This window comes from Chelonoidis abingdonii, chromosome 2 (genome assembly GCF_003597395.2).
Source record: "Chelonoidis abingdonii isolate Lonesome George chromosome 2, CheloAbing_2.0, whole genome shotgun sequence".
Classification (NCBI taxonomy): Eukaryota; Metazoa; Chordata; order Testudines; family Testudinidae; genus Chelonoidis; species Chelonoidis abingdonii.
The window spans coordinates 98,594,968-98,620,674 of record NC_133770.1 but is presented as its reverse complement, the minus strand read 5'-3'; the positions used below and the strand labels follow the sequence as shown (position 1 = coordinate 98,620,674).

Genomic DNA, 25,707 nt, shown 5'->3' with positions numbered 1-25,707 from the left:
ACAACCCAATTCTAACTGGACTGATAAGGCCTAGTGGTCCAATTTCACAGCCCTCTTCATATTTCACATGCACTAAAGCTCTCAAGCTGAAAGATCAAAAGAAAAAAGTAGACCCACCAGAAACAGGTTGAAGAACTAAGACACTGGACTGAGGCCTGGTCTATGTCTAAAACTTAGGTGAACCTAGCTACATTACTCAGGGCTGTGAAAAACTTCATGCCCTGTGTGACATACTTAGTGCAACCTAACCCCCACTGCAGATGTGGGGGTTAGCAGAATTCTTCCTTTGGCCTAACTACCACCTCTTGGGAAGGTGGATTTAGTACAATGATGGGGGAAAACCTTTCCATCGCTGTAGTAAGTATCTGCTCTGCAACTGTGCTGCTGTAGCACTTGTACATAGACATGCTCTACCACTGACATGCTATGTGACTTTGAGCAAGTTCTTTCATCTTTCTTTGCCTCAGTTACCCTATCTGTAGAAATAGGAATAATTATACTAATGTCTCTTTATAAGATGTTTTGCCTTCTATAGATGAAAAGTGCTATATCTGATACAAGAGCTAAGCATTATTATTGTAAGTATAAATGTAATCTTTTTATATAAACCTATTTTTATATAACGAAATATGTTTGTAAAATTAAATATCTTTCTGTTTTCTGAAAGACACAGCTGTCACCATCATCCAATTATCTGCATTGTATATACCAAGAGCACCTAATTCTCTTCTCACATCGATGTCATCCTGAGATAACTCTCTTGACATCATTGGTGTTACTCTTGATTTGAATTGGTGTAAATGAGAAGACAATTATGCTCAGACTTTGTAAATATATCTTATGTGGCACTTTGACTTACTTCTGGGTGTTCCTAGGGAAGAAAACAGCAGATTTTTAGAACTATTTAAAAACTCTAATCACATTTCATGCCCTGCAACATAGCAACTGCCTACAAATTATCGCCATTACATAAGATACATAGGCCGTGTCTAGATGAACACTTACTGCACAGCAACCTGAGTGTAAATCTATAGTGCCCGACATCCCATTCGCTAGCTATCCATGTGGACCATGCTGCTATGCACTGAAAGCTCCCTAGTAACAGACTGATATAACGCAATAATTGACTGGCTGTCAATAATTGCTATGTTTTTCTCTAGCCTCTTTATATTCCCACTTATGAGATGAGCAGAGGGGAAAGTAAGCTGGCCTGGTCTGGTATGGCATACCGGTAAGAGCCGGTACACAGCCGACCATACCGGCAGGGCCGCTGATGAGGGGGACCAAAAGGGGCAGCTTCTCCAGACTGGCAATTAAAAAGGGCCCGGACCTACAGCAGCCGGAGCCCTTTAAACCACGGCCAGAGTCCCAGGGTAGCGCTAGTGGCACCCGGGAACCCTGGGCCCTTTAAATCACCACCAGGCCACGCTGAAGGGCCCTCTGCCTGAGGCCCTGCCCCTTCTGGTTGAGCCCCCCACCACTCAGGATCCCGGCTGCCCTGTGTACCGGTAAGTACCTTAAGTTACTTTCGCCCCTGGAGATGAGATTCTTAGGCCCTGATTCTGTAACCCCATTGTAAGGGCCTGTGGAATGCACAGATGTGAGTGGCTTCCCCAAACCACCAGCAGGTCCTAGTGGACATGAACTGATTACAGCTTCTTACAGTTGCTTTGGAGAAATTACAGGTGTCTAGCTCAAGACACCCAACAGCACTGTGCTGACTATGCTACTGTCATAAGTAGATAGGTAAGGGTTAATTTTCTTTTACCTGTAAAGGGTGAACAAAGGGGGAACTAAACACCGGACCAGAGGACCAATCAGAGACCTGGATTTTTTTTAAAGTCTGGGAGGGAACTGGAAACTCAGGGTCTTTTTGTTTTCCTCGGCTGTGAGTAAACAAGCTTTTCTTCTAACTCCATCTTCTTTCAAATATTCTACTAAACCTCTGTGAGTACAAAAGGGAACAAAGTAATCGGCTGTGATGTGCTTTGATTTGTATTTACATGGGTGTTGATTTGCTGGACTGGTTTAATTGGGCTATCTTTTAAATCAGACTGTTTATTCCTATTTTCTTATAAGCAAGAGCCTGTATTGATCTCTTAATGCAGTATTATTGTTCTGTATTTTCTTTCTTTTTATATAAAGTTTCTTTTTAAAACTTGTGGGAGTTTCTTTTCCTAGTGAGGCAGAGGGGAGAGGAATTTCTGTGCCAGGCTAGGGGGGGAGGGAAAAGCCCAAGCTCTGTGTCTTACTTTCCTATTGTCCCAGGGCGGGAAAAGGCTACGGGACAAAGGGAGGGGTGAATCTCTTGTGTGAGCTGACTAGGTTTGAATGCATAGCCTCGGGGAAGCTAGATTGCCTCTCTGGTTGTATTCAAAGGGAATAGGACAGCATCGCACCGGCTAACCCAGGAAAGGGGGGGAAGCTGGGGGATGAGATAGAGGAGACCCAGGGGCTCTGGGTCTTGGAGGGGTCCCCCAAGGAAAGGTTTGGGGAACCCGAGGGGGCCGAAACCCTGGAAAACTTCGGCTGGTGGCAGCGAAATAAGATCCAAGCTGGGTATAAGCTTGGAAGGTTCACAGTAAGCACCCAGATTTTGTACGCTAAAGTCCAGATTTGGGACAGACGTTTACCACAGCTACCATAGACAATAGCTGCAGACAACCACTAACAAAGAAAACGGCTCCATACCTAGAGTGTGGTGGAGGATGGTGATGAGCTGAATGGATGACCAGTTTGGCAATAAAAATCTAGTTGTCAGAGCAGGAAATACAGTGTAGCTTTCCTCTTCTAATTCCTGTGGGAGTGTCACAGGACAACTCGGTCTCTACTCGGTGTGCTTCACTGCCTGGCCAGTTCATATGGTCTCACAGTCACAAACACACACCAGGGTGTTACCCTTTCACCATATGTGTATTTATTCTTTTTTTTCTTATAAAGTATCATAAAATCATAGGACTGGAAGGGACCTCAAGAGCCCATCTAGTCCAGTCCCCTACATTCAAGGCAGAACTAAGTATTATCTAGACCATACATGACAGGTGCTTGTCTAACCTTAAAAATCTCCAGTGATGGAGATTTCACAACCTTCCTAGGCAATTTATTCCAGTGCATAACCTCCCTGACAGCTAGGAAGTTTTCCCTAATGTCCAACCTAAACCACCCTTGGTACAATTTAAGCCCATTACTTTTGTTCTCTCCTCAGAGGTTAAGGAGAGCAATTTTTCTCCCTCCTCCTTGTAATAATGTTTTATGTACTTGAAAATTGTTATGTCCCCTCTGAGTCTTTTCTTCTCCAGACTAAACAACCCCAGTTTTTTCAATCTTCCCTCATAGGTCATGTTTTCTAGACCTTTAATCATTTTTGTTGTTCTTCTCTGGACTTCCTCGAATTTGTCCACATCTTTCCTGAAATGTGGTGTTCAGAACTGGACACAATACTCCACCTGGGGCCTAATCAGTGTCGTGCTTACAACAGTCCTGCTAATTCAGCCCAGAATAATGTTTGGTTTTTTTGTAACAGTGCTACACTGTTAACTCATATTTAGTTTGTGATCCATTATGATCCTCAGATCCATTTCCACAGTACTCCTTCCCAAGATATCCCTCAAATTGTGCCAGTTTCTAGGATCTCTGAAGTTAGCTCTGTTTGCCAGCTCTCAGGGTCAGAACTTTCTGAAGGTGAAGGGTTCCGATGCTGTGATAAGGGACTCCCAAGGCATTACTTACAATTTCTGTATTTGTTTTCCCTACCCTCCTTCTCAGTATTTCAGGAAGTACTTAAAAAGTAACAAAGTTCAGGACAGAATTCTATGCTATTGTCCATCCAGACTAGAGCTTCACTAGATCTGCCAATTCTTGATACATTTCCCTGTAGTCTGTGGAGACTGGAATCAATGACTGAAATGCAGGGGAAGAGAGAGAGGCAACTCAAAAGTCAAAGATTCTCTGTTGATCGCATGCTTGCTGTCAGGAAATCCTAGCAAAAAGCAGGATTTGAGGAGCAGACCATTAAACTCCTGCTCTCAGGTTTGAAATAAAACAACTAATAAATCCTAGAACAGGGTTTATAGGGACATTGATTTGTGGGCATAATCAAAGCCAGGACGTAAAAATTCCCTTTCAGGAATTAAACCACTAATCCTTGACTAGCTAGCTAGGAAAGTAGCAGAGGTAAACATACTATCACTATTAAAATCCATGTCTCATCCTTAGCTTCTGTATTCTCTGGAGTGGCTGGAAACAGAGAAATTGGAATACTAGCCAGAGCTGCCTCCTTTGTCAAAATTACTGAGCCCAAATATGACTCCTGTTGGGAAATTAGGGCCAGATTTTAAAAGATATGCATTTCTGTCAGACTTTTTCAAAAGGCTGTGCTCATGCAACAGAAATATCTGCTTAGTGCACAGAGTTGGGGTCTTTATGCACAAATTAGGTCTGTCAATTGCAAATGGGTAATTGCACACATACATCTTTGAAACTCTGTCACTTAATGTTTTTTTCAGTCAGAAAGCTTCTACTGACAACTATTCTTGCCTTTACAGTTCCTTACACCATGTTTCTGAAAACAGCTGTTACCCTAGAAGAGAGATTAAATTCTCATTCTGTTTTACAGGCTCCTTAGTAAGATTCAGTCTTTACATTAGTTCAAATACAGTGAAGTATTGAAGAAAATCTTGTTTATAGGGGAAACCAGCCACAAACGTTTAGGTGAAAAATACATAGGTCCTAAACGGTTTCAATTTTAAGGGAGAAGTGGATACCAACTTGTGAAATTCCTTCCCCTCCAATGACCTATCTGCTTTAAAATCAAGGTTAAATTGTTTTTACCATTTGTTCTGTCTAGTATAGTTTTAGGTATGTTAAAAAACACTATTCCATAGCCTAACTGATCTCTCTATTAGGAGAAATATTTTTTCTCATACAGGCCCTGATCCAATGCCAAATGACTTTCAACCAACTTTGGATCAGACTGTTACATTTTCTGTCTTGATTTTATCCCTTTACACATTATTATTCCTCCATTCACAAAGCTAAATTCCTCATCGGTCGCTGGCATTTAGATACTTTGAACATTCATAGACAGCGATGGCTCTGCCCAGAGTGACTGGTAAGGCTGCAAGCCGCCCTACACCTCCGCTCCTATACTCCCCTCCAGTGCCCTACCTTCCTCTGCAGAGTGGTCATGTATTCAAAGTGGAAAAACTGGGATATTGTTCAGGATATTACTTGGAAGCATTTGGTAAGGGATAAAAGAGGTTGGTGGGGACGTAGGAGAAAAGAGGCCTGCACCTTTGTCCCTCTCCCATTTCTTCCCCCTTTCTACATGAAAAACTAGAACACTTTAGCATAGGGTGAGAGAAAATAGTACTTATCCCCCTGTCTTCTCTTCACTGTCTCTTCTAGCCCCAACCTCTCTACCTTTATCTTAAATTTCATTCTACCATCCCCCACCGCTATCTCTCACCACTCCAAATCCCTCAACACCCTTTTTCACAACTGACTCCAACAACAACCACCTGTGCACTCCCTAAAAGCCCACAAAAAAACTCAAAAGAAATAACAGTTAAAAGTTATACAATGCAGCACTTCCTATACTCAAAGAAAGGAGAAGAGCTGAAGACCCCAGGAATTCTGTTATGGGCCTTGCTATGTCAATCTAATTAATGTAGGAAGCGCTCAGATATTATAATGGTAGGTGCTGTACAAAACTGGATGGATGGGCAGGCATAAGTACAAAACATTGGGTTCGGAGTTGATAGGTAGGTGGGTAGAATGAATGCATACAACTTGATCAAATCAAATAATCAAAATTCACTGGATCACACAAAGCAACCTAAAGATTAGAAGCATGAGTGCATGAGCTATTCTTCTATTCATATTAGAAAAATACACAGCTGAGGAGAAATAATCTGAAATACAAATATTTATGGGAAAGAAAAGTCCAGAAAATAGTGACATTGGCATAGACTTTGTGATGACACTGGAAAGCAAATTAAATGTGAATTTGAAGTGCAACATGACAGCAGCACAGGTCAATGCAATTTTTAACCATGCATGCAGAAGCATCTAATCTCACTATGCTAGGCAACAACAGTCTTTCTTAACTCTGTTCTGATGCAACCACACCTGGGATTCAGTTTCAGGCACAACACTACCAGAAAAAAGCCGTGGGGGGTACAAGGAAAAGCAGCTAAAATTATCAGAAGTTTTGACCAACTGACTAGGAAAGATTTCAAAAGTTAAATATGTTTAACTTGGATAAGCTACAAGAAGGGCACAAAGCAAGATGGACAAGTAAGAGCTTCTCCACAGTTAAGGATAAAAACTGAGCTTAATTTATATACTTGATATTGCCCCCCTCTTTGCTATTCAACCAATTTCTGCTTAATTCACAAACAGGGCTGGATTAACTCTCCTGTGGGCCCACGGCTATTAGATTTTGTGGGGCCCCTGTATACACGTCTTTTTCCTAATTGAAAACAAAATTGATCACAGTTATGGCATCAAGGCTATTAACGCTATCCTAAACTTGCCTTTTAATTAACATAAAGACATTCTGTTGTTACATATCAGTCTTAAAACTTAAAATTGGTTCCCAGCCAATGGGAGCTGTGGGGACGGTGCTGGGGGTGGGAGCAGCAAGCAGAGCTGCCTTCCTCCTTCCTCCCACCCCCCACAGGGGCTGCAGAGATGTGACAGCAGCTGGCCACTTCCGGGAGCGATGTGGGGCCACGGCATGCAGGCTGCCTGCCTGAGCCCTGCTGCGCAGCTGGACTTTTAGGAGTCCAGAGATTGTGATCGACTGGCAGCAGCTCCAGGATCGACTAGTCAGTCATGATCAATGGGCTGGTGACCACTGAATTGTATATAATTATGGATTTATTTTTGCAGGGCTCCTCTTAGCCCAAGGCCCTGGGCTGCAGCCCCTAAAACCCCTCTGTTAATCCAGCTCTGTCTACAAATAAAGGAATGTTGTCTTCAAATATTGTGTAGGTCAGGTTAGGGGATGAAGAAGAATTTTTCTATCTGGCTCAGGTAGTTACATGACCCATCATTGCAGTATCTGAGTGCCTCACAATCTAATGAATTTATTCTCACAATATCTCTGTGAAGTAGGTTCCTGCTATTTATCCCCATTTTACAAATGGGGAACTGAGTCACAGAGAAGCAAAGTGACTTGCGTACGGTCACACAGAAAGTCTGTGGTGCAGCAAGAACTGAATCCAGGTATGCCAAGTGCTATGCTAGTGCCCTAATCACTGGAACAGCCTTCCTCACCTCTTAAATGTGAGATTCTTAAAATATGACACTTTAAAAATAGAGGAGTACATTATAGTCCAAAATGTCTTCTTGCTTTTTTTATTCTTTTCAATATAAATGCAGAAAGAAAAGAAATAACCTTAGTTTAGTGGACTTGTCCAGTCAAAAGTAAATACAAAAGGGCAAAGAATAGTTATTAACGTTTTAAATAACAATCTCAGAATGACAAACTGGATTCAATAGCCTTAAATTAGGGTGCTGTAGTGAGGCGACCTGGTTCCCAGCCACGCTGGAGTGGGGGGAGCCCCTCCAGACACCAACTTGGGCAGAGCCAGTGGAGCTTGTGCCCGCACCCCAGAGGTCAGGGCGCAGGACAGGAAGTACAAAAGCACAACCCCAGAGCTCACTGGAGGTCCGGCCACTGGAGAAGCCAGACACCTGTGGCCTAGCTCCCGGCTGGGAGACTCCTGCTGACCCAAGGACTGGCCAGACACCGACCAGACCCCAGAGAAGCTGATAAACCTGCTGCTGGCAAGTTACCCAGAGGAGCTGCCAAGCTTACCACCCACCAGGTACCCAGAGGAGCCCATGGCGCTTGAATCATTGGAAGACTCCATCCAGACGCAGGTGCCTCTGGAGGGGGAGGTGGGAAGTAGCCCGGGGGCAGCAGACCTTAGTCTCGCTGCAGCACACCCAGAGCCCATGTCTGTGTTGCAGTCAGGATCCCCACTGATGCAGCAGCGGGTTGTCTACCGCTGCTAGGGCCCCGGGCTGGGACGCAGTGGAGCGGGTGGGCCTGCGTCCCCCTTGCCACCTGACATGCGGGTGGCAGTCTCCCCCTCTCCCTGGTCCTTCGGAGCTAGGACCTGGGCCTGTTATTGAACTGTTTGCTCGGCCTCTGCCTGAGGGCCTGAGCCACTGACTGTTTGTTGCCCTGCCCTGATCCGGGGCCGGGGCCTTGCTAATATTAAACTGTTCACTCAGCCCCTACCTGAGGGCCTGAAGTGCTGACTCTTTGCCACCCCGCCAGGCTAATTCCCTCAATTCACTGGATCTAAGTAGTGAGGCAGCCTAGTTCCCTGCCGCCCTGGAGAGGGGGCAAGCCCTGGCCGAACCCCTACATGTGTCAAAAAAGCTTTCATTCAAAAAAAAGTCTCTAAAATTATTTTATCCAGAGACAGACCTAAACATATAAACCAATACTACAGAGGCCTGTCAATGGAAAATATTAACACCAAAATGGAAATTAATCAAGACAAGCTGTACTGTAAATTAAGACACACAAAAGAAACTGGTGGTCACCACAGATAGAAAATTCTTCTAATGCTTTTTAGTCAGAATCCAACCTGAGAATAAAAGGTTAGAGAAAATTAAAATCAAGTTTATTTAGATTCATCTAGATGGTGTGAAGAACACCGTACTGCTTTGCTGCTGATTCCAACCTCTGCTAGTCCCTCTTATGCCTCTCCTGTGGACCGCCTAACATGCTCATTTTGCTGCTCAAATTTTTATATTGTACCTTCCCATTATGTAATTTCTATATAGGAAAAATCTCTCTCTTCACTGATACTCTGTACTTATATAACTTTTTTGAAATTAAGTGTAAAATATATGTATGGATGTGTATATATATAAATACACACACTTTTTATATGAAATATAAAGATTTAATCAGTAAAGTGAGCACTTTATATAAGTTATTGGTATGTGTGTGTACAAACACACCTACACCTTACACCACAGGACTTACAAAGCTCAATCTATCTTGCTTTTCAACAAGAAAGGTATGAATGAAAGCACTTCTTGGGGAGAAAACATTGCGTACTAAACTCTTTAATCCAGAGGAGAAAGGCATACAAAACCCAATTGCTGAAAGTTAAAGCCAGATAAATTCAAATTGGAAATAAGGCACACTTGGCGTATGTCTACAAAGTAAAAAAACAAACAAACAAACAAACAAAAAAAACAATCATGCCAGTGAGTCTCAGAGCCTAATTCAACTGACTTTGGCTTGTGCTATGGGGCCAAAAATACATGTAGACATTCAAACTCAGGCTGGAGCCTGAGCTCCAAGGCCTTCCCCCTCACTGGGTCTCAGAGACCAGGATCCAGCCCAAGTCCAAATGTCTACACAGACCCCACAAGCCCAAATCAATTGACCCAGGCTCCAAGACTCACTGCTACAGGGTTTTTTTCCTGCTGTGTAGATGTACCCATATTTATCAGCGAAAGTGATTAACCATTGGCCCAAACTACCAAAGGAAGTAGTGGATTCCCCATCTCTCTATGTATTCAGATCAAGACTGGATACCTTATTGTAAGCTATGCTTTAGCCAAACACAAGTTATTGGGCCCAGTACAGCAGGTAACTGGATGAAATTCTATATAAGAGGACAGACTAGATGATCTTATGGTCACTTCTGACCTTAACGGCTATGAAAATATGCTCATTTATAACAATTTAAATCCAGCCACTCACTACACTCCTGGGATAGGGCTATGGAGGGCTCTTTTTGGAAATGGTGGGTAGGGCTTGTTTGTTAGGAAGATATGTGGTGGGAGCATGCAAGAGGACTTGTACACTCATCCAGGGCCAGCTCCAGGCACCAGCTTATCAAGCAGGTGCTTGGGGCGGCAACTCGGGAGTGGGGTGGCACTTTCAGGGATTTGGCGGCAATTCGGCAGAGGGTCCCTCACTCCCGTTCGGAGCGAAGGACCTCCCGCTGAATTGCCGCAGATTGCGATTGCAATCGTGGCTTTTTTTTTTTATTTTGGCTGCTTGGGGCGGCAAAACCCCTGGAGCTGGCCCTGCACTCATCCCAGTGTTCTAGGATTAAGAGAAATTGTCTAAATCTTTAAAACATATTCTGACATTTAATTAAACTAAACTTTTGAATTGACAGTGGATTCCTTTTTTTATCCAATAATTATTAAAGATCATAAAGATATACTTGCAATGTATGGGTGCTGAAGTAATTTGGCTGTTTTACAATGCACCCGAGGCACACATATATATCTTTACAATCACACACCCTGTGCTGTATGAGCACCTGGCTGTGCTTGGTCACAGAGGAAGGGGATAGGAAAGTGCTTTCGGAGCTATTTGAACGGGCAGAGGTTAGGGACTATTTTGTGCAAAACAACAAAAATATTGTTTTTTGTTCCTAAACAAAACTGAATTCCTGAGACACACATGACAGCTGCAATAAATGTTACCTCTGGTGAGAGGATAACGCTTTAGCCAAAATGGTTGCTTAAATAATTCCATTTCTTTAGTTTGATTCAGATGTATGACTGAGTGCAGAAAAGTGATATTTTTGTTTATTTGTATCATTGGAAAAGTTCCTAGTATAAAACAAAGAAAGCCAGATAGTAACTCACTGTAGATGGAAAAAAAAATAATGAAAATCTTTTCATCCTTATCAATAAAACTACTGCGTAAATAATATGCCGAGTTACACTCACTCACGAGTTTTATTTTATTCAGTACTGTGTCATACAGAGTAGGTGGAAGTGCTCTCTTTTGTTTTAAGAAAATATCCTGTCATTTTGACTTCAAAGGTAGAAAGAAAAGTGCTATAAAAAAACTGCTTTGACTGCCACATATGTATATTACCAAAAGAGAGACTTAAATAAAAACTCTAAGATCTGCAAAGAGCACCTTCCAGCTGAGAGAAGCTTAACACAAGGGCAGACTCACTATTGGCTCAGCTGACAGAACTGCTGTCTGTGGAACATAAAATTCCTAGTTCCAGTCCATGCCATAGTGATGCGCAGGCTGCATGCACAGCCAATCTGGATTCAGGGAAAGGCGTGATGGTCCCCAAGAATGGAAATTACAGCAGTGGGTAAGAGTAGGGTGACCAGATAGCAAGTGTAAAAAATCGGGACTGGAGTGGGGGAATAATAGGTACCTATATAAGAAAAAGCCCCCAAAATCGGGACTGTCCCTATAAAATCAGGACATCTGGTCACCCTAGGTAAGACGTAGCTTACTTATTCTTCCCTAGTAAGTGGGGAAGCATTGATTAAGGTGCAAAGGCCATTCTACAATTTAGGGGGGTAATGCACTTTAAAAAATACTAAGAAAACATATGCTGGAGGAGTAAGGAGGTTTACTATTTATTCTTCACTTTAAAAGAAATGCTACCACATTCCAAATTAAAATTTCACATAATTTTTTTTAAATAAAGTCCTTTACTCATCTGAATAATCCCCAAACTCAGAACATACTCCTTAGCTTCCTCACTACCTCATTTCTGGTTTTGCAATCACTACCAATCTACTGTTTATATATAGATATAAAGATTTTTTTAAAACTATTTTGAGGATAGCCAAGTGAGATGACATACATCATTTCTGCGGAGTTCCTGCAATGGTACTGAATTCCTCAAAATTGAAATCAGCACTGCAAATGTAAAAGACATAAACAGTCAGTGCTGATGACTAAAAAAGGTGAATGAGGTAACGGTAATTCTGGTGAAGCTGTTTGTCTCCAATGTGCCATAAATAGTGAAGTGAAATTAATTTTTTTCAGTCAACATTAGCTATGCACACGCGCGCACACAAAAACACACCAAGAATGTGTGATGAGAAGCAGACAGGATCAGAAGTTCAGGCAGGGGCTCTTGTAGAGAATTGCTGGGATGTTTTGTTTTGTTGTTGTTCCTGTGGTGGGAGATCTCCTAGCTGCAGGAAACAATGTATCGTAGGGCAGATTTCTTTAATTTCCTGCAAAATCCCTCAGTGCAGGACAGCACTTTTCAATGAACTGTCTCTGCCATATATCTAGTCCTACTGAATCTTCTCCCCTTTTCCAACACTAAAAGATTGAAAAGAAGACGGCACAGTTAACAACAGTCTGAGGTTTCTGAAGTTGATTCAATACAAGGAAGTCTCATCACAGTTTTCTCCTTTATAATCAACCCGCCTTGTTTTCCTGGGCAAAATAAATACACTGCTACCTCAATATAATGCCACCCGATATAACACAAATTTGGATATAACGCAGCAAAGCAGTACTACTGGGGGGAGGAGGACAGGGGGGCTGCGCACTTCAGTGGATCAAAGCAAGTTCAATATAACACGGTTTCACCTATAATGCAGTAAGATTTTTTGGTTCCCAAGGACAGCGTTATATCGAGGTAGAGGTATATATCAAAAAAGCGCTTGACACTTCAATAACACCTTCCTTCTGAAGACAGCAAAGTGTTTTTCAAACATTAATAAATTAAGACTCAAAACAACACTCCTGTTTAGTATGTAATTGTTATTTTGACCCAAAGTCATCTGTGGCACAAAAAAGAAGACAATCCAGATTTCCTGACACCCCATCCTGTCTCTTAACCAGATGTCCATTATTTTTCTGTAACTGTAATATAACAACTTGCTATCATGGAACCACCTATGATGTAACCAGTCCTAGACTATGACACCCAAGAATGAATCGGACAGTAAGAACCGGCTGATTATGAACAAAAATATTCTTCTCTTCTTTTCACATGATATATTTGTAATCCACAATGACAAGAGAAGTAATACAGGAAAAAGGGACAGTTCTACACAGTGGGTTGGCTAATCAGTGTAGATGCTCTGAACATAGCCCCAGAATCAAGTGGGAGGAGCTTTTGTCCTGTTTCATGGAAAAGATAAGCCATATGTAAGGTGACTTGCTTAGCCCACAGAGGCTGAGTCTGCACCAAAAAGGAATACTGCACTGAGTCTGGATCAATCCTTCAAACACATATAAATAATCTCAAGACAGTGAAGGAAGCCTGTACCAGAATGCAAAATATAGGACTGTTCCCCTTCACTCTAAGTCCAGCCCACGCAAAACTAAGGTGCTACTGTTCAATGTTTCACACATATATCATTACAGCAGCAAACGGCATGTTTCAAGGCACCGCTCCCCATAGACTCTTACTTATCACATCCATGATATCTGCAAACACAGTGGGGCTCCATGTTGAACCCACTGCAGGCCAGCATTTACTGGAAATGCTCTACTGTAGCTCCATTTAGTTTGACTACAGTAATCCCTCCATCATACATATCCTGGATAAGATAGACATATCCTTCTGGCATACCTCTCCGTTGCAAACTCCACCAAACTAATTCTCTTGGTACACAATTGCACACCTTCTCCAGATCCACAAAGACCACATCCAACTGCCATCTCTTTTCTGTGAATGTCTCCATGAGAATTTGTAGCACAAATATGGCATCAATTGTGATCCTTTCTGGCATGAATCCATACTGGCCTTTCCAAATTTCAACCATGCCACTTAGGCCCTATGACGAGGATGTTCAAGGCAAATAAAGACCACCTTAAAATAAATCTTGTTGGGAAAGTAGGACTCATCAGCCTTGGCAGGCAGCTCATCTAGGAGACCGAAAACTCCAATTTCAAACCAATGGTGTTAGGGTTGGACAGCCGACCTGTCAAGCTTATCCAACAGATATTCTCATGAGTTTTTCTACCTTAAAAGGTTAATAAAGTGGATTGTATATATTTCTGATAGGTTTAGTTTTTTGTTGTTGTTGTTTAACTATTTAAAAAAAATTAATGATAAAAGGCAAGATTTTAAAGGCCAAACTGTATCTTGGATAATGCAGATGTTGGGAAAGTTGTTATTTGGGCTTTCAAAGTCATATATGAAATATATCATAATTGGACAGATTTGGACAATAGTTCACGCTATAAAAAAAATAGGGGTTGGTGTATATTATACCCTACGTAGCCATTGAAAATACATTGACCAGTGGCCCACACATAGCAAAAGAAAATGCTGCGCTGGTGGAAAATGAATTGATGTTCTTCACCAGAAAAGTTTAGGGTTAAATAAAATTCCAAGGCTTCCTCAACTTTGTTCACTCGTTTAATTTGGCTGCCCCAATACCATCCAGTGAGACCTGGGTTTTCTCCTACAGCTAACCTCTCTCTTCCATTATTTTTCTGTTCTCAAATCGTCTGTAGTACTTTCCATTCATTTTCTTAAACATATTTAACTCCTCTTCCAGATCTCTCTGTATCCATCCATCTCACTAGATTGTTATATGGCATCTACGACTGTGGTATCTGAGTGCTGAATAAAGATGTTAATTAAGACCACGTAAAAACAATCAACCTGCAAAGAACCACACACATTTTTATTCATCTTTTTTAAAATTCTCTTACAGCTTTCTGAAAAACCATCTCGTCAGTCAGAATAAATGAGCTTCCTTCTTCTATATCTAAGATCTATATTGAAATCTATACAAGAAGATCTTAACAATACTTTTACTAATAGCAATAGCATGTATGTACAAAGACGTCCTTAAATAAAGATTAATATTACCACCCTTCTAAAAGTAGAAAATACCAAACTATTAAGTTATATCTTGACTAAAAACAACACAAGTGAATACAAATATATTTCTAACAATTTACCTCCTCCACCACAAAAACTCATCAACACCTGATGTGTTGTTCTAAGTATAACATTCTTTAAGAGCATGGGAAAACATGCAGAACTAATGCCTGCCACCTCTCATTGGCATACAGTATATCTCAACTGGGGACTACAACAAGAAAGAAGCATTAGGAATCCTGCCTTTAAATGGAAGAAAAACCAAATGTAGTAGCCCTATAAGCAATATTCAAAAGATAGTTAAAATCAAGAGATGGGCCTACATCATAAAATTCAAAGGTGAAATCCTAGCTTCACTGAAGAAAATGGCAAAATTCCTTTGAACTTAAGGGAGCCAAGATTTCAACCCAAATGAAGACCCAGATCTGTATTTGAACTCACCCACAGCCTGGGTGGGGGGAGTTGAATAAGGGTGTTGGTTCAACCCAATATAATAGAAAGACAGAGGCCCGCCATAAAATTCAATGATAAAAATCTTCCAGCATGAGTACTCTCATTCATAATAAGTGTATTGCTGCATTCAGAACTTTGCTTAGCAACACAAAAGGCTATCAAGAACTTCAGGTGTGATGTCTGCTTCATCTATTAAAATTTGTCTAGATGTGGACCAGAGATAAGAGTCACTCCATTTTGGCCTAGGGTCCATAGCCTCCCCCCAATACTATTATGGATATATGTGTTTGCAATATAAGACTCATTGTCCAGCATCTATAGTGAAATCTGTCTTAAGCAACTTCAAGTAGAAACCAGTCATACAGTGGAGGTAGTCTCTATCTAACAGTTGAATATAATTGCACTGGAAACTACTTAGAAATACTTTTAAATGGATGTTGATGATGGGATTGCCTACTGGAGGTTGCTTTGGTGCAATTTTCACTCTAAGCCAAAGATGTATCTCTGACCTGGGTAATTGGAGGATGCTCCTAAGGTCTACCATCAACAGTAATCAAGCTCTTAATGTCATTTCCAAGTTACGGGCAGAGCCATATAGTGTCATTATGTTTACCCTCCTTCCCCTGCTCCATGCCAAGATAGGAAGTAATTCTGCTTTTCCTATTCAACTGTCCAATGATCGTTTCAGCCATCTGCTTTAATACAAAAGTCCTTTATAGAAGCCCATCTAAATAGCAAACCATTAGAGAATAAGATGATTTATTTTAGTTTCACTGCACTGTCACAAGTTTTGAGTTTTAATAAAGTAAAAAAAAAACATACAGATTCGGGAAGTACTGTAGCTTACCTATGTGAAAACACTCTTTCCTGCCAGTGCTTTGTATCTCTGCTGACAGATATTAGAACATTCCTTTCATCTCCTTTCTCTTCTTGCAGTTTAACTTTGCCCCTGAAGGAGTATTTTCTTTCTCAAAGATAGATTATGTATTGCATGCAACATGAAAATTTACACACTTTTCCTGTTGCCATCTGCAAGACTTTTCTACCTGTTTTTTTTTTTAATTGAAACCAAAAACCTTGCTTGCCTTTTCATTTTGATAGACAAAGGGGATTTAACTTTTCTCTTGAAGAGTAAAATATTAAGAGGTACATTTTCATAAATGCTCATTTGAATTGTGGAAACATATTAGAGTATTTTCTCCCAAACTTCTCAACCTGGTGAGGCCCAAATGTGGGACACAATGTGTGACAGAGACCAAAAATGAAGCAGATAAAAAAATTATTCATGCAGAAATATATTGAATCATATAGGGTTCATTCCTCTCAAAAAACTCTTTTCTGTAACCCTGTGTGACTCCAGGATATGCAACTTAAGAAAAACTTTATGGGTCAAATTCTTCCTACAGCTATGTGTGTGAACTGAGCTGAAATTGATGGGAATTGGGTGCATGTATCAGGGGCTAGTATCTGGCACTGAACGTTTTTACATAAAGAGATGACATTATAAAAATAAAGCTGAAAGATGCTCTGCATGGAGGGGGAAAAGGGAAATTTGTGAGAAAGGGAGGTGCAGGGAAGCAGCAAGATTTGAGTGTTCAGCATTGACCTAACTGCTCCTATTGAAATCGATAAGAGTTTACCCTTTACTTCAGTGGAAAACGGCTTAGGCCAACTATGATAGCTTGTCCAGTCTCAATTAGAAAAAACATAAAGGGCCTGTTCACATCTCCTACAGTCCTCAGAAACTCCTTGGTAAAGAAGTAAGAACAGCTAACCAGACATTTTCATTGCAGAGCCTGCTGTCAAGCAAAAGACCATGCTTCAGGATGAGTGGCCCCCATTTTGTTTTTGCTTTTACAATAAAAAGGCCTAAAAGCGGAGTTTATGCAACACTCAGAGTAAACCTAAATCAAAACCATATTCATACAGATGCTTTAACGGTAATATTTCTAACATTAGGGGGTTGCAAACACAACCAAATTCAGGCTCATATTTTAGGAGAAGCAAACTAAAAAATTCATGAACTGATCCAATACATACCCATTGCCCTGCTACTAGAACAAACATGAGCATAGGTGTCAACTGTCAGTCAAACATCCATTCACAAGACTGAAATGCCAGAATATATCACTTCATTTTTTTAAAAGTTCTATCTAGAAAGAAAAATTAAATATTCCAACCTGTAACAGCTATCTTCCCTACTGTTGGATGATCCATTTCCATGATAAGTCCATTGTGCAGCACCTAAAAAAGCACATACATAAACCACAAATATAATTAATTAGTAGACTCAAGATGAAAATAGGCAACATCAGTACTGTCACAAAAAGACATTACGAAAAATATTAATTCACTAAAATTTTCAATTAGCAGCAGGCCAACATTGTCAAAATGAAGTACTTTAATGTTAGATACCTAAAACTTATTTATGTATCTAAATAAGTGCTTAAATAAGTTTTTTGTGTCTAATGTTCAGTATTTCAGTTTGAAAATCTTGACCTTATTTTTTTTCAGTTTAATTCCCAAGTTGTAATATTATTGTAAATCACTAGAAGGCTTTACTGCAGATATTCTTACTGAACACATAGGCATTTAGATCTTGGCTCCAGGTGTGCCGGGTTAAGTCTGAGTAGAGGAGCTCCCACCATCTTTAAACCCTTCGGGCAGTGATCGATTCTTTTCTGTGTTTTTACAGCACCCATCACAATAGGGCCCCAGGCCTTTGGGTACTATCATAATACAATTATTTACTACTAATAATAAATAATAATAGGCAGGGAGTGGACAGAAAGTGGACAAAGCCTTGGCTCTGCCCCGCCACTCACCCCTTCAAATATGCCAGCCAGCAGGACTAAATCTGCACAAAGAGTAGTAACCTGACATGATGAGCCATGGATTTGATAGGTGCCTCTGCAGAGTCACAGATTCACTGGCATTCCCCTCAAACCACCCTCTATGCAACTGTGGATGAAACCTCCAATAAGCACATTTTTAGCCAGTATAGATACTGAATGGTTTCAGATGCCTTTGATTATTTTTTTCAGTTTTAATTTCAAATAAGGTATATAAATGTTCCAAAGGGGACTAGTAAATAGCACCACATTTTTAACCATTTACATTACATAAAGATATTAAAAACGTATGGGTAACATATACTCTCCTGTTTTTTCTGTCATTATTCAATTGCTCTTGAACTTGCTAGGGAACAAACTATACAATGTTCTGCTATTATCCTTTAAGAGGGCTAAATGGGTAATTACACCTTGTTTGGTCCGTGTGTGTGTTTTATAAGGAGTATATGCCATAGCTCTGTCAAGGGTATATCTTCAGTGGACCTGTCATCAATCACAAATGGAACTTTTGTTTTTCCTTTCTATTTTTAATCAAGAAACAAATATCTAATTAATATTAACATAAAACACTGATGGTTTTTGTCATTCCAAATCCCAGGCAGATGTGTATTTTTCCTCTGGCTACCCATTTATATTTTTTTCCATTATTCTACCACTGGTATGTTAATGACATAATCAGAATTTTTAAAACCATTAATTTTGTTAATGAAAGTCTAAATATAGATAAGCTCCTGCCAGCCAATTTTTAAATTTCTGATATAGTGACCAGTGTGGCAGTGGATTATCTGTTACAGACTGAACAGAGTTATGGTCTCTGACTTTAATAGAGAGGATGACTAGGAAAATCTCATTGCTAAAAAAGTAGCATCAAAAAGTCTCATTTTCTGAGGTTACTCTGTTTAGCTGGCAGTTGGAAATACAAAGCATATTTGATGGAAGACATCAGAGAAAGAAAGGCTGTTAGCTACCCAATAATATTATTGAAAATTCAGCTCTTTTCTTCTTAGTCTTAATAAGGAAGTTTTTCTTGATCCATGTTGATTTCGTTAATTCTTTTAAGTCCAAATCCAGCAAAGCAGGTAAGCATATGTTTAACTCAAAGCCAAGAGAACATTCATGCGCTTAAAGCTGAACGTGCGCTTGGCTTTGTTGGACTGAGGCCTAAATGAAACATTTAGAAAGAACACTAGCTGTCATAAAATAGCTATAAAACTCTATAAGAATTAGTCAGGGCTAAAAGATTTTCCCAATTTCATTGTCTCTAATTTCTTTTTTGGTTAATACAGAGTGCTGCTTATAACACTTGGCAAAAATTCTTATCTTTGCGGAATCATATGTCATACGCCCCTTTTTGCGCTTAAATTAAGTAATAAAAGCTTATTTCTTCTGTATCTCTACTCATCATCAATCTATCTAATTTGTTCTCACTCACACAGAAGGTTTGTTTAAGATATAGTCACGTTTCCCCCTCATTTTTGTAGTTGATACAGTGTTGATTTTATTATTATTACTTGTGTTCTTGTCGCACGTAGGCATCCCAGTCAGGATTGAGGGCTCTAGTGGACTAGGTACTGTGCAAATACAGAACAAAAAGACAGTTCCTGCTCCAAAGAGTTTATAATCTAAGTATAAGAAAAGAGACAACAGATGGACAGATAGACTGACTTAGAGAGGAGTACAAGGAAACAATGACACAATTACACGTCAATAATGAATGACAGATGATAGTTAGGGTAGGGATAGGCCTTACAAGTGAAGACAAGTAGCTTACTTTTCATGTATGATACAGAAGAAGGAACCAGGGGAGGAATGAAAAAAGAGGGGCAATATGGTCAAAGTGATGGTTAAGAAAATGATCTTTGCAACAGCATTCTGAATGGAAATCAGTGGAGCCAGGTTGTATTTGTAAAGACCAGTGAAAAAGATGTTGCAGTAATCAACATGCAAGATGATTATAGCCTGGATGAAAGTTATAAATGTGAGGATGGATAGGCAAGGCCATATCTTAGAGATGTTATGCAGAAAAAATCTGCAAGATTTAGACTTATCCAGGGTCCTAGAGAGAGGTTCAAGTGAAAGATGGGCCTGAGTGAAATGCTGAACATTCATGCAGAGATTTCAGCGAGACAGGCTGAGAGTTTTCCCTCTCGGTGTGATGGTTTTCTCTAATATGCTGGAATCCTTATCACTCTTATATTTGCTTTCCAGAGTTACTAATCCTCACACCCATATATTTAGTTCCATCCTCTGTCTCTTTTTTTGGAGTGATGTGATGCTTATCAATTAGCCCCAAAACAATGGAATTGGCAAAAGAGTTGATTTTTTTCTCACATCATCAGTATTATGTCAAATAAATATGTAATTTCCTGTCTCATTTTTTCTATTATTGGGGTTTCCAAAATAGAAAACAACAAGGAGAATGAATGAGTCTTCATTGTCTCTTCCCTACAAGCATCCTATCAATTTTGAGGGTGATCCTTATGGACACATTGTCTCATGACGCAACACCACCTATTCCCATACCATCCTAGTGAATAAGCTAATGTTTACTCTCATTATCCATCAGGGAAAAATAAATTCTGGAGAAGGAATTATAGGGTGGGAACAAGAGGCCTGATCCTCCACTACTTCACACCTGCGGTGCTCATTTACACCTTTTGAAAATTAAATGACAAGTGGATGCAACTTGCTACCATTCTGATTTAGGAGAGTCCTACTCCCACTTTGTATTCACTTTGCATAGTTTAAGGCCATGGAAACCAGGCCCAGAAGATATAATTTGATGGGGTGCTGCCATCCTCAGGCATCTGCTGAGTTAATATTACAGTAGAACCTCAGAATTACGCACACGTGAATGGACGTTGTTTGTAAAGCTGAACAAAACATCATGGTTGTTCTTTCAGAAGTTTACAACTGAACATTGACTTCATATCACTTTGAAACTTTGCTATGGAGAAGAAAAATGCTGCTTTTAACCATCTTAATTTAAATGAAACAAATACAAAAATAGTTTCTTTACTTTGTCTAATCTTTTTTTAAAAAACTTTCCATTTTTTTAGTACTTTACATTTAACACCGTACTGGATTTCATTTTTAAGTAATTTTCTCTTGCTTCTTGTTCATCATCCATAAAAAAAAATGCTAACACAAAAGCCCATTGATTTAAATGTCCATTCAATAGCACTAAAAAAAATGCTAAAGCAAAACTTACTGGCACCAGTCTTTATAATGACAATTATAAAAAAAAGTATCCAAACTTAAGTTTCCTGCTTAATTACGACAATCTTTAATGGCACTCTGTCTGAAGTTGCTAACAGGCTTTTTTACTGCCAAGGTGCGTATCTCTTGAAGCATCATTAGGTTCATTGGTGTTGCTACAAACAGTTATTCAAGCCATTGAAGACAGGTAGTGAAGCACTCTTCTGCTTGTATGTGTGAAATCATCTTGGTGTTCTCCCAGTCCTTGTCACCATCACTTTCAATGTCACTGTCCAGTTATGCTGTTTCTCATATCAATTACATTATCTCATGGTTGCTAAGAATCGGGTGTCCATTCCCATGTTCATCCATGTTTAGCCATTCCTCCTGTTCCTCCACGGTGATATCCAAAAGCTGTCACTCTTCAGAAAAATGTAGTTGATTAATTTCTATCTGATCATTATTTTCCAAATTATCTGGTTCAGTGTTATCAATACCTGGCCAAAATGCATTCCATGAGCATCTCAAAGACTCAGAGCCAATATCACCAGGACTCAGCACACACATAGAATCTTTGATTGTCAGCTGTTTACGAAAATCTGTGCAAGATTCAAACTGCATTGATCCCAGTAATAATCGTCATAAGAGGTTTTGCTTGTATCAATGTTTTATGTTGTCCGTAATGCCTTGGTCCATTGGCTGAATGAAATTTGTGATGTTTGGTGGCAAAAACAAACACTGAATGCTTCCATCTTCCATCAATAGATTTTAAATGGCAAGATGAGATGGAGCACAGCTCGGATAGGTAAAGATTTTGATATAAGGTAATCTTTAACAAGTGGAACAAAGTGTTTAAAAAACCAGACAGAAAATGCCTTTATCCATCCAAGCACTGCGCTGGCTGTAGTAATGCACAGGTAGAATTGATGTAATGAGGTTTGCAAAGCAGTGAGGTTTCGCACTTTTGTTAATGAACCACAATGGGAGATGGAAATCCCCACTTGCATTAGCAGTAGCCATCAGTGAGACTTGATCTTTACTGGATTTGAAATTCTTTGCCTGTTTTTCTGAACTATCTGCCAGAGTCTTGTTTGGAAGGAGGAGCCAGTACAGGCCTGGCTCATTGCAGTTTCACACTTGGTCCAGGGTAAGTTCATGCTGTTCAATAAATGATATGAAAGTGTTTTTAAATTCACCGGCAGCATTTGAGTCAACTGTCGGAGACTCTCCTTGCATCCCCAACTGCCGTATTCCATGCCAATTTTTGAACCGACAGAGCCACCCTGTGCTTACTTTAAAATGGTCCGCACCTTTGTCTGGATACATTTCTCCAATGGGTAACTTTGCCTTTTCTGTAGCCATCACACCACTTGTAGGAGAGCCTTTCGATCTCTCTTTTGCAAACCACAGAGGCACTGCCTTATCAAAAGCAGCTGCAGCAGCAATTTTGCATACAATACACCTGCTTTCTACTGTTCCACTGTCTTTGGCTTCTCTTGCAAATTGCTTTATTTCTTCCTGGCTTTTCTGAATATCAGTGATTTCCTGATACCCTATTCTACTGCTATTTTACTGATGCTAACACCATCAAGTTTTTTTTTTTTTAATATTTCTAGCTTTGTGTCAATTGAAAGTGTGACACATTTGCGCTTCCCACTGCCTGCCATTTTGCTTCGTCATACAGTACAATACTTGAAATCATTTCAGAGGCCAGAGAACTGTCCCCAAATGTGCTTTTACTGCAAGGCCAATATCATGTCACATCAAACTGCTCAAGAAGCCTCTGTATTTAGAACAAAGGGAAAAAATTTCAAAGACGCCAAAGAGGCTGATTTAGTTGAGGGGATGCTCTTCCATTACTACCCCTTTGCTCGTATTTATCCTACAATCAGTGCCTTTCAGCTGAGATTGGGAGAGCTCTCTGCAAAGGTGGTACCTGGCACTAAGGAACCTGGCAGCAACGCCTGGTTTGCAAGCAGCTCCTTCCTCTACTCCTGTTTCTTGCCTTTGGGCTGTGGGGCAGGCCTGACCCACACCCTGGGCACTACAAGTGCCATTCTGAAGCTGCCTTTCTCCAGGGTTTGCAGAGGCAATGGCTGAGAACTTGTCACCAGCGTCCCTCCCTCCCTGCCCCTCGCGCTCTCAGAGGTGCTGCCAGGACCCAAGAGCGCAGCCACAGGCAAAGCTTGGGCTGCATCAGTGGGCGCACAGTGCAGGCTGTGGCTCTTTAAAATGGAGATGCTCCTCCAGAGCACAGCATGCCCGCAGCAGCTCGGCTCCAGCAGCTCACGCTCCAGGCCAGGCTCCATCCACAAGAACAGCAGCTCACACCCCAAATGTGGTAGACCCAATGCTAGCAGCTTCCTTGCAGCATCAGCACTTCTGGGCTGTGGCAGTTTCTTTCCTGGGCTTGGACTGAGCCATGCAAGCTTGTCTCCCTCCTGGCTTAAGGGGGGGTGAAAACAGCACCTGTGGCTTATAGGACCCTGACGCTGCTCCTGCTCTGCCTGCTCAGGCTGCCTTGGGTTGGAAGCGGGGGGTTAGCATGCCCCGCTGGGAGATGGCAGGGAGTGATGAGCAAGGCAGCTCTGAGGCCAATCATGCACCTGGAGAAACAGCAGGGAGCGGGCTCAGATCCAGTTCAAAGAGAATGTTGTGAAAGCCCAGATGTGTCTACCTTTAAGATGCAATACAGGTAACATACAGTATTTGCCTTCTTTGTCTTGGCTGCTGCCTCATTCTTTACTTTTGGTTGCTTACTTCCAGTTCCAAATTAGGTGTGCAGTTGACCAGTCACTTCTCAACTCTGAAGTTCGTATCTCTGAGGTTCTACTGTATTTAATATTTTTTGGAATTTCTTCTTCATAGTTTGCTTACCTGGATCTAAATGTTTTCATATTTTACTATACTAGATGTCAAGTTAGAGTCCTAACCAATATGACCTTTTGCAAATCAAGCTAGTATTGGGAGGAAATCCACTAAGATTATAATTTAGTCAATGACGGATTCTGTTGTGATCTTCTGGCCTTTAGCATCAGCCATTTTATCCCTCATTTTCATAGATTCAAAGATGCTAAGGCCAAAAGGGACCACTATGATCACCTAGTCTGACCTTCTGGATAACTCAGGCCCTAGAACTTCTCCAAAGTACTGCCCTTTGAACTACAGCATACCTTTAAAGAAACAATCTAATCTTGATTTAAAAATGAATAGTGAGGGAGAATCCACCATGACCCTGGGTAAATTGTTCCAAAAGTTATTTACCCTCACTGTTAAAGGCCCATGTCAACCAGTTGACCTCTGAGAACTGATTTTTGCAGGACCGTCATGCAGTTGCTTGATACCACTGCCATAGGGTTGCCAACCCTCCAGGATTATCTCCAGGAATTAAAGATTAATCTTTAATTAAAGATTATGTCAAGTGATGAAATCTATAGGAAGATGTCTAACCAAAACTGGCCAACACTACTGCCAGAACAGTTTGATGGCAATCCCCAATGATTCCAGAGTTTTAGAAAACATTGCTGCCTCCAATTCATGATGCACCCCCAGTCCTATAATACGGATCATGCAAAGGTAAGTCTGGTTATCAACATGCTGTCCAGGGAAACCTTAGACTGGGCCTCCCCCTTCTTAGAGTGTAATAGTCCAGTAGTGTCAAACTGGGAGGTCTTCCTTCAAGGCCTGTCAGTACTATTGGATGATCCACACTAACCACAAACAGCGGAGGCTGACTAGGCAGGGCACCGGAGCCTCCTATGCTGCACAGCTGTGGTATCTCACAGCTGATACAAATTGGAACAAAGCAGCACAGAGGTATCAGTGCTGGTGGGGCCTGCAAGAAGAAATTAAGGATGAATTAACCCGAGTACACACACCCACAAGTCTGGATGTCCTTATGGATCTCACCATCCATATAGACAATCAGTTACTGGAACGAAGAGAGTCAAAAACAGGGGTCTTGCAACTCTCCAGTGCAGGTACCTTTTTACCACTGCTCACCTCCACAGAAAAGGAATGATGATGCCAGCACTGTTTCTGCTTCTACTGCAGTGAGTAGACACCCCTCCATTTCTGAGAGCTCTGATTCCAAGGAATCAGGAAAAAAAGCTCACCCGCTCTTTTGTCTTGACTGGAATGCACCCAGTTCCTCACCTAAGGGCTCCCCATTTGCATGTGCCAGTCTAGTTGCACACACCTGAGGTGCCCCTGCAAAATCCCATTTTACCAGCCCTCGTGAAATAAGACATAGCTGACTGCTTCGTGAGTGCAGAGGCAGCCCAGATCCTGCAGATTCCCCTACAATCCAAGACCACTCTTAACCTTTTAGAAAATATTGACAGTTCCCCCTTGTCTTCTGGTCCAGTAACAGAGGAAACAGCTCCATTGGAGATCATGATTCAGGGGCACAGAGAAATGTTACAATTTGGTGTGATCCATTCGCCACACTTTCCCCTGATCCTCAGTATCTACTGGTTGGGCCTCTACGGTCTGCTCACTTAGTGGCAAACACAGGAAGTCTTTTTTCCATTGGAGTTTTGTAGACTGCAATGTTGGCAACCAGGGGCTCCTGTCCCAGCATCCAAACCTTG

The 25,707-nt window shown here is 41.0% G+C and overlaps 1 protein-coding gene across 3 annotated transcripts in view; it reads right to left on the bottom strand.

Moving 5' to 3' along the window:
• Window positions 1-25,707, bottom strand: part of SUGCT (succinyl-CoA:glutarate-CoA transferase) — a 489,378-nt gene that overhangs the window by 39,846 nt on the left and 423,825 nt on the right. For all 3 annotated transcript variants that reach the window (XM_032793445.2, XM_032793446.2, XM_032793447.2), the window contains one exon: window positions 17,246-17,309. In XM_032793445.2, the coding sequence (XP_032649336.1) occupies window positions 17,246-17,309 (64 nt within the window). The remainder of the gene's footprint in view (window positions 1-17,245; window positions 17,310-25,707) is intronic.